At 36.1% G+C, this 9459-nt stretch overlaps 1 protein-coding gene across 1 annotated transcript; it reads right to left on the bottom strand.

The window, feature by feature from the left end:
- Positions 1-7230: 7230 nt before the first annotated feature.
- LOC131956970 (melatonin receptor type 1A-like) lies at positions 7231-8241 on the bottom strand. Its single transcript, XM_059321655.1, has one exon. The coding sequence runs from the start codon at positions 8239-8241 to the stop codon at positions 7231-7233; it is 1011 nt and encodes a 336-aa protein (XP_059177638.1).
- Positions 8242-9459: the final 1218 nt, after the last annotated feature.

Here is a 9459-nt window from a genome sequence, read left to right on the forward strand (position 1 = left end):
AGTAATCAACGCTTTTGTATAATTTAGAAACTGGGTATTAACACAGCCTTGTCTAATTTGTTAGTCTTATCATATACTTTTTAAATGGGCAGATTTAACAAAACTTTTTCCGATTTATAAATTTTAATTAATCGTATCAAATATTTCAATTTTCAACAAATTTTCCAATCTATAAATGTTAATTAATCTTGTCCAATGTTTCAATTTAAAAAAAAAACCTCTATCCAATTTATAATTATTGTTTACAAATCTTGTCCAATGTATACGTTTTAACACAAATTTTTCATGCGTTGTTGTTTGAAGATATCTTTACACAAGTTTTGCATTTTGAATAGTCTTAACGCATTTGTTGATTATGTTGAATGTCTTAACACGTTTGTTTAATGTGGCATTTCTGAAAACATTTATTGAATGTGGATTGCCTTAACACATTTGTCTAATATGGCATATCTTAGCACATTGGTTTAATATGAAATGTCTTTAAGACATTTGTTGCACAAGAAGCCAAACCCTATCCCGAATAGTTATATGTTTTCTTAGTTTAGTTTTTTGAAAACAATATCCGATTTTATCACATAATGTCTTTTTAAATGAAAGACATCTTGGTTAGGTGTAAACGCCAAATTTCCACGATTGTTTTTTAATAAACACTGCTACGACACTACATAGGCTACCAGGTACCACGTGGTACAACCAGCAATCGTTAAGCGTTCAGTAGATCTGAGTAATTATCCAGCCTGAATTTTATTCCAAAAAGCTTTTCCCACTTGAGAGCTAGTTTCTGCTCTGATTAAATACTTTCAAACTTGACTAAATTAATTAAATTAATTAATTTAATCCAAGCAATTTGCTCCAAGTATTTAAGTGTTAATCTCCAGTGACTAGTAAAGTAAATAAAAGTATCCTCTTTAGACCTAGCGGTGCATTAGGCAGATGAAGTAGAGTTCATATGTTGCCCAGTGACTAGGTTCGGTGCTGAATGACACTGGTAAATTTTGTAAATTTTTTGAGACAAGTCAAAGAAAAAATCCACCAGTTCGCCTGATTTCTATTTTAAACTGCTAGAACGTGACGTACGTTTGTTTACCGTAATTGTTTTTTTTTTTTTTAACAGAAGGAACAATGAAATGTATTGAATAGTTGACTGAATTCAAAGTTTTTTAAACCAGTCATTTTTTATAAACAAAGAGTGTAATTGTAAACAACAATATGTCTTTCTCTTTGACCTTTCTACCCCAGACTTCAACAGGAATTATCCCGTACGTCAAGGAAAGATATTATCTATCTCTGATATCGATCACGATTCTTATTATTTTCGCCACGACAGTAAGTTTAATTTATAATTTAAATATTCTCTATAATTTGCAATCCTGTTCAAAATGAAAAAAAAATAATAATTCAGTATTTGCTAGTTTTAGGCATTTTATAAGTAGAATCTAGTTAATTTGTTAGAATACACTTTTAAATGAAAATCTGAGAAAAATTATCTGAAAATTTATGTAAACATTCAACAAATGCGATCTGTTGAAGTTTATTTATTAAGTTATGATTTGCACTAAGTCTAACATATTGACCCTCGTGTTACCGAAAGTGAAAAACTAGGCGAACCTCTTAGAGAATCTCAATGCTTGCATTACTTATAACTGTTCTAATTATACAATTTTGGAATAATTAAAGCTTCTGTGGTTCGTTTTCCGATGGTATGTCATTATTGATAATGAAAGAAAACATTGCGTGGTACACTGATCTAATTATAAAACTTGTCCGTAAGGATACGTCTTTAAATCAATGACGTGGAATTATATTAATTACTGCTTGCTAGATTCTAATTAAAATATTAGATTCACTGAAAAGAGAAATTAATAAACTGTAATTATTTTGTTTTTCTTTACTTTGTAGTTTATTATAATAGAGATATATGTATTGTATAGCTGAACTGAATTGGAGTAATTGCTACTGAAATTAGTAATCGAAGTGGTGGGGTGGGGTGAAAGAGAGTGAATTTAGCAGAGATGGGAGGGGCTGGGTTAGATTCGTTTGGAAGAGGTGAGGTCATTATGCATCACGTTTAATTAAACTAATCAATATTATCTTTTACTTTATTTGTCTAGCTATTTGGTGTTCTCTTGTTGTGTGCGGTTGTCTTGTTGTGTATGGTTGTCTTGTTGTGTTTGGTTGTCTTGTTTTGTGTGGTTGTCTTGTTTTATGTGGTTGTCTTGTTGTGTTTTTTTGTCTCGTTGTGTGTTGTTGCTGTTTGTGGTTGTCTTGTTGTGTGTTATTGTCTTGATGTGTGCGGTTGTTTTGCTGTTTGTGGTCGTCTTGTTGTGTGCGGTTGTGTGCGGTTGTCTTGTTGTGTACGTTTGTCTTGTTGTGTATTGTTGTTTTGCTGTTTGTAAATGTTTTGATGTGTGCGGTTGTCTTGTTGTGTACGTTTGTCTTGTTGTGTATTGTTGTTTTGCTGTTTGTAAATGTTTTGATGTGTGCGGTTGTCTTGTTGTGTACGTTTGTCTTGTTGTTTATTGTTGTTTTGCTGTTTGTAAATGTTTTGATGTGTGCGGTTGTCTTGTAATGTGCGGTTGTCTTGTTGTGTGTTGTTGTCTTGATATGTGCGGTTGTCTAGTTTTATGTGGTTGTCTTGTTGTGTGTGGTTGTATTGTGTGTTTTTGTCTCGTTGTGTGTTGTAGCTGTTTGTGGTTGTCTTGTTGAAAGTTGTTGTCTTGTTGTGTGCGGTTGTTTAGCTTTTTGTGGTTGTCTTGTGGTGTGCCATTGTCTTGCTGTTTGTTGTTGTCTTGTTATGTGTTTTGTCTTGTTGTGTGTTGTTGTTCGTGTTTGTCTTGTTGTGTGTTGTTGTTGTTCGTGTTTGTCTTGTTGTGTTTGGTTGTCTAGTTTTGTGTGGTTGTCTTGTTGTGTGTTGTTGTCTTGTTGTGTGTTGTTGTCTTGTTGAGTGTTGTTGTCTTGTTGTGTGTGGTTGTCTTGTTGTGTGTTGTTGTCTTGATGGTATTGTTGTCTTGTTGTGTATGGTTGTCTTGACGTGTGTTGTTGTTGTTTGTGGTTGTCTTGTTGTGTTTGGTTGTCTAGTTTTGTGTGGTTAGGATGACGGGCAGTGATGATGATGATGACTTTTGGGTTTAGAGTCGGTAGACATTTTACTTTATGCTTAAAGGAAATAAATGAATGATGTTTTAACTGACATACTGTTCCGTTAAACCCACGTGCCCTATCAGTCAATAAATAAAATGGCAGCAACACGTTCAAATGAAGCTTTATATAGCCCAGAAGAAATACTCATGAAATACTCATGAAAGGAACTGTGGCTATAAAATACACAGCGCCAATACAATCCTTGTTGTCTTTTCCTCTCAATACAACTTTTATTCACTTTACAAATGTTCAATGAATTATTAATTTCATTCCGGCTTTAAAATGGTTTCTTATCCATACAAAAAAAAATTCAATTTAAAAAGAACGCGAATGTATTCAAATAATCGTGAATTTTAAAGCAGGGTATTACTCTTAAATATTTAAATCAAACATGCACTATTCATCATTTTGGGTAGAAGAAGTAGAATTAAAAATCGGGGGCGAGGGAGACTTTCGGGTGATAACATTATTTAGGGGATGACACCAATGTTTTTTTAAATCATAAAATTTGCTGTCAAAACAATGTTTTATCTAACTAAAATTCTATATAATATATTCGCTGTCTGTGTATGGATCTATCTGTGTATCTATCTATCTATCTGACAAGAACGCTCTAGAGAAAACACAAGCAAATTAAAAACTTTCATATTAATACGGAAACGAAATATGACGTCACATTGGAGCATATAGTAGAAAATAATCTCAAGCCGGAGAGTGCACACTGTAATATGACGTCATTGATTCTCGAGTAAACATTGAATTAAAAAGCCAATTTTGTCTAATCTTAAAAGTGGTTTGCGTGAAGAGTTTCTTTCATACAATTCTTCGGGTAGGGGTGAAGCCCATCCCCCGCGTAAAAACGTCTAAGCCTATCCCCCCACCCCCCCCCCCAACTCAAAAGAAATGTCGTCATCGATACTCTATGATAAAATTACAGCCTAATTCATGTGTCTAATCTAAAAGGTAGTTTGCGTGCAGAGTTTCTTTCATGCAATTTTTCGGGTAATGGCTTAGCCCGACACCAGTGTTTCTTTCAGACGTTTTCCTCCCCGGTGGGGGGAACTTTTTCTAATCTAAAAAGTGTTTAGCGTGCACAATTTTTTTCATGCATCTCTTCCGGTAGGGGCGAAGCCCCGCCAAGGTTCTTCCTTTAGTTTGTATGATCTATAAATGCGACCAGTGTTTCTTTCAGACATTTTCCTTCCCGGAGAGGGGTGGGGGTACTTGAAATTTTTCGGGGGCGTGGGTAAAATTTTCTGGGAGGGGGCGGACACTGGAAAAAGTATATAATTATATTTCGTTGAATGGGACGGTAGACATGTTTTGGAGTGTGTGTGTGTGTGTGGGGGGGGGGTGGTTTTAGTTTAGAAAAAATAGACAGCACTATCAACCTAGCGCCCGTTGTATCCTTCCTCAACGGGCAATTTTTCTCGTAATAAAATAATAAGGGAAAGTGATGAAATCAAACCAAAAAGTGCAGTTGTCTGAGGTAAGATAAGGATGACACCCTGAGATACATCACCGAGTGACACCCGAACTAGTAACGCCACTGGGTAGAGGAAGAATACTTTTCATCTAATTTGTTTCTTATTTTGATTCCCCCCAACGTAGGCCTATCCTCCACGTATCCTCCAGGATGAGCAACTGTGACAAGATGGACGGCGTGAGTAGTACTCACCCTGCACGTGCTGGTCACGTGACCACCGTCTGCTGGTCTGCTTTGGGCAGACGCTGGGCACTATGCCCATTCGCCTTTATTTAACCTAACGCGCGTTAGGAACCTAACAGAGCTGTCTGGACTCAATGAAGTTATGTTGATTTGTACCCCGATTTGAACTCGTGACTTTCGAAGCTAGTAGTTTAGCGCTCTACCCATAATTATGTTCTCAGACACAGTTAATTTTTTAATGCCAGTAATTCCGATTGTAAAGAGATTCATTTCACACAGAATAATTCAACAAACACACTATATTTAGAAAACGCTATTTTATTTCAACGTTGCTTCAGTCACTCCACAAGAAGGCTAAGATACCTTTTTATACATACGAGCTGACCCGCGGCGTATCATATGCCGCTATTTATTTTCTACTTTTCAGTACTTCATGGTTTGTGAATTCGACACTACCCTTAGCTCACCAGTTGGTTTAGGTGGCAGCTATATGCCTAGATAGCGGGGGATTAACGGCGTGCATTTACGTGGTGTCTCGCGTGGTCTCCATGAAGAGAATTATATATATAGACTAGGCATTCTGCCTAGCTTCGCTTAAGGTTTTTAGAAAAACATTTGAGAATTTGAATAATAAATTATTTAGTGATGGCTGAGGTGTGGAGTGCTTAAATTTAAACAGTAATGCAAATTTTAGAGAAAATGTTGTTGTTTGTTGTGTAAGGTCCGTTTTCAAAAAAATTGTTGGAAAGTTCGCAATGTATGACAAAATGGAATTAGAACTACAGAGGTTCCATGAACAGTATATCTAATAATTTATATTACATTGACTTTTAAAATCAATTAATTTATTTAATAAGTATACGTACTTTATATAACAACTTATTTTTTACTAAAACAAATGCTATACTTCGTCATTTTCTCTTTATGTTTAAAATGGTGTACAATTGTTTGAAAAATAATTGTTATAAAAAAGTTATCCCCTTTGAAAATTGAACGAATGACGTATGTCTTTGTTTACTTTTTTTTTAAACAAACAATTGCTATGCTTATATAAGAAAATATGGTATCTGGACATATTTAACGACCATAATGGCTTTTTTCCGACGGGAATAACGTTTTTTGTTACCATCCAGGGTCGGTCTACGACCTCACAAAATATCAGGTGGAACGTTAGGCCATTCTTTTTATATAGCTTATGTACGGAGAGTGTCACAGGTGGTCACTTTTTAGCCCTCGTCGAGGGCTTTGAGTCAAACTGACAGGTTTGCCCTACAGCCAGTCCATATACCTATAAGCATGCAAAAAATTGGCCAGATATACTGAGCTAAGTAACCTAAAATCCTCGTTGAAATGACCCTCTGTTTTTCCCATAAAATACAAAGATTATATAGGGAAATACGACTGGTCAGTTTTTACCCATTTCCAGATTTTTCCCGGACATGGCAAGTTTTTTCTGACACCCATAGTTGTTCTCCTACCACCTCACAGAATATCAAGAGGGGTCGTTCCGGCAAAGGCGCCGGTCAGTCGAGGTCAGTTTTGACCCCTCTCCGTGGACTTTTCGGCCAACCGTCACCGGCACTCGGGTTATATCACTCCAAGGCACCATCATGCCGAATTTGACGCGCCTGCGGCGCCTGGAAGTGCCCTATCAGGCAGCTGACCACTTTGCTTTATATATATAGATATGTTCACTGGGCAAATGTTCGACGCATATACACTAGCAGGATACGTATTTGAACTGGATGAGCTCAGTAAAGTTGTTGCTTAAATAGACTATAGTTGCATCTGACCTCATCACTAATGCTCCACTAATACTACCTCACTATCATCAATTCCTGTAGAATTATCACATCGTACCGCTACTCTTCCTCTAAAAATATCTCGCCTTCATCATTAGTCCACTAGATTTACCTCATCTTTTCATAGAGTATTAGAATGAGATCTATATCTCACCTCACTTTCTCTCTATTGTTTATGGAATGACCTCACTATCTTATCACTAGCGTGAAGAATGACTCATTTTCTCAACATTATTCTTAAAATGATCTCACTTTATCATCATTAGCCCATACATGAACTCACTATTTCAACATTATTCATTGAATGGTCCCACGTTCTTACCATTAGTCCTTAAATGATCTCAATATCTCACCTTTCGTTTTAGAATGATCTTACTATCTCACCATTAGTCCTAGACTTATCTCACTATCTCATTTCTGACATCTTGAATGTCCTCAAAATCTCATCAATGTCATAAAAAATTACACCACCGTCTGAATTACCAGTCTTTTAGACAAAAAACATACCCACTTAGTAAAAGGTATTTATCAAATTCTACTCTAAAAACTAAATCCAAATCTAACAACTATAATTAACTTCTCTAGGTTTGAATTTCCAAAGACGCCAAAACCTTCCACCTACTTGAATATCATTTTCTTGAGAACTTGTTTATATTTACTGCTCATGAAGTAATAAACAAAGATGTTAACTGAAGCGTTCACAGTTTCAGCCAGATACAGTATCGATACCGACACTTTGAATAGGTTACTCTCCTTCCCGTCAAATCGAATCTCTGGGTCTATCAGCATCCATAGGAACAAAATCTCACATGGTAGGTAGCAGATGATGAAGATTATAGAAATAAACATGACCATTTTTTCGACTTTTTTGTCCTTGTTGTTCGAGACTGTTTTATTTCCAGTTGACGTTTTCCGCCATGTTGCTTTTCGTTGTAGCTCGAATACAATGATGAGGGTCGTGACGACGATAATGATAAAAGAGGAAACCGGGATGATGTTGTTGACGATGGACGAGATCGATTCCATGTACCCGCGTTGGTTATTGTAGGTCATAACAAGCAGCGAGCGATTCCGATACAAGGAAAATTGGGTTGTCAGACTGGCTGTAAGGTAGATTGGGAGTATGCTTAAGTAGGAGATGGGAAACAAGGCGAGGACTATGATCCAGGTACGGAAAGGCGTCAGGATGGACTTCACCTTCAAGGGCAAGGCGATGCAGAAGCACCTCTCTATGGAGATGAAAGCGGTGAGGCTGCACGTGATGCGGCTGAACCCGACGTGACCCCACCCGACTGTTAAAAACGCCACGTCATAGGGTTCAAATGGCAGGTTGAGGTTATAGAACTCCGGCGTCTGACAAAGATTAAACAAAAATAACGTCAGCAAGGAAAACAGATCGGACATTGTCAGACAAATCAAGCTGATGTTGACGGTGTCCCTGAAGCCCATTTTGATGAAGACGTAGATGCTGAGCATGTTGGTCAGGATCCCAAAGACGTTGATGGCCTGGCCAAGACTGACGTAGTTGACGAAGAAGAACACGGACGCCAAGTCATCACTAATTACCTGCCTGTGGCGACCATGCAAAGGTTTGTCAGTTGAATTCGTTAATGCATTTAATTCAGCCATAGTAATCAACGCTGTTGTCTAATTTGGAAACTGGGTATTAACACAGCCTTGTCTGATAGTCTTATCTAATATTTTTTTAAGTTGGTAGATTTAACAAATCTGTCTAATTTATACATGTTAACATATATTGTCCATTGTTTCAAATTTTAACAAATCTTTGTCCAATGTATAATTTTTATCAAATCTTTGTCTTAATTTATAAATGTTATCAGACCTTGTCCAATATTTCAATATTATCCAATGAATACATTTTAACACAATTTTTACTTTCTCGTATATACGAAGTATAGAGAAAGAATTGTAATCGTGCACAAAAAATCGAGATTTTTACAATTCTCGACGTTTTACACCTCACTGATACCGAAAAAAATAATTTTGCAATCTTGTCCGTATGTCTGTGTGTCTGTGTGTGTGTGTGTGTGTCTGTGTGTAAACACGATTACTTGAGTACCGTTACAGCTAGGTTGATGAAATTTCATATATAAGTATTTTATCAAAATCGTAGATCCGTATCAACTTTTGAGTGATTTCAGATAACCGGAAGTGGTACTTTTTCTACTTTGAATTTTTCAAAAGCCTATAACTTGAGTAATATTTCAGATAGATAAATGAAATTTCATATGTAAGTAAAAGATTAATTTCTCTACCTTCTTTCAAATTTTGAGTAATTTCCGTTGACCGGAAGTACTAATTTACGCTATTTCCGATTTCTCAAAAAACGCATGTAAATTTATAAAGTACTAATAATATTGCGCACTATTTTGCACATTTTGTTTTGGCGTTCGCTTGGTGCGCGATTCTTTTTTCAATGAGATTCTATTCTTTTTTTAAAAGTTTAAGTAATTAAAAATCATGTCTATATTCCAAGTTATATAAGAATATTCGAGAAAGTTTAGGGGAGATCACTCTCTTATGTTGTAGTTTTAAGATATCTTTATACCATGTTTAATCTTAAACACACAGCCTTGACTAATTTGAGCGTCTTCCACAAGTTTTGCATAATGTGGAATGTCTTAAGGCATTTGTTTAATGTGGTATGTCTTAAGACATGTGTCGCACAAGAAACCAAACCGTTCCGTAAATGGTTGCATAAGTTTTCTTAGCGAGCTGACTGGGTTACCCTAACTTGGCGACACCTCTTTACATTAATCTACGTAACAATTGACCTTATTTAACAGTAAATATCTTTAATAAATAGTAGATGTATCCACCAGTTCT

This window comes from Physella acuta, unplaced genomic scaffold (assembly GCF_028476545.2).
Source record: "Physella acuta isolate Inbredline_101_S28 unplaced genomic scaffold, ASM2847654v3 ptg000080l, whole genome shotgun sequence".
Taxonomy (NCBI): domain Eukaryota; kingdom Metazoa; phylum Mollusca; class Gastropoda; family Physidae; genus Physella; species Physella acuta.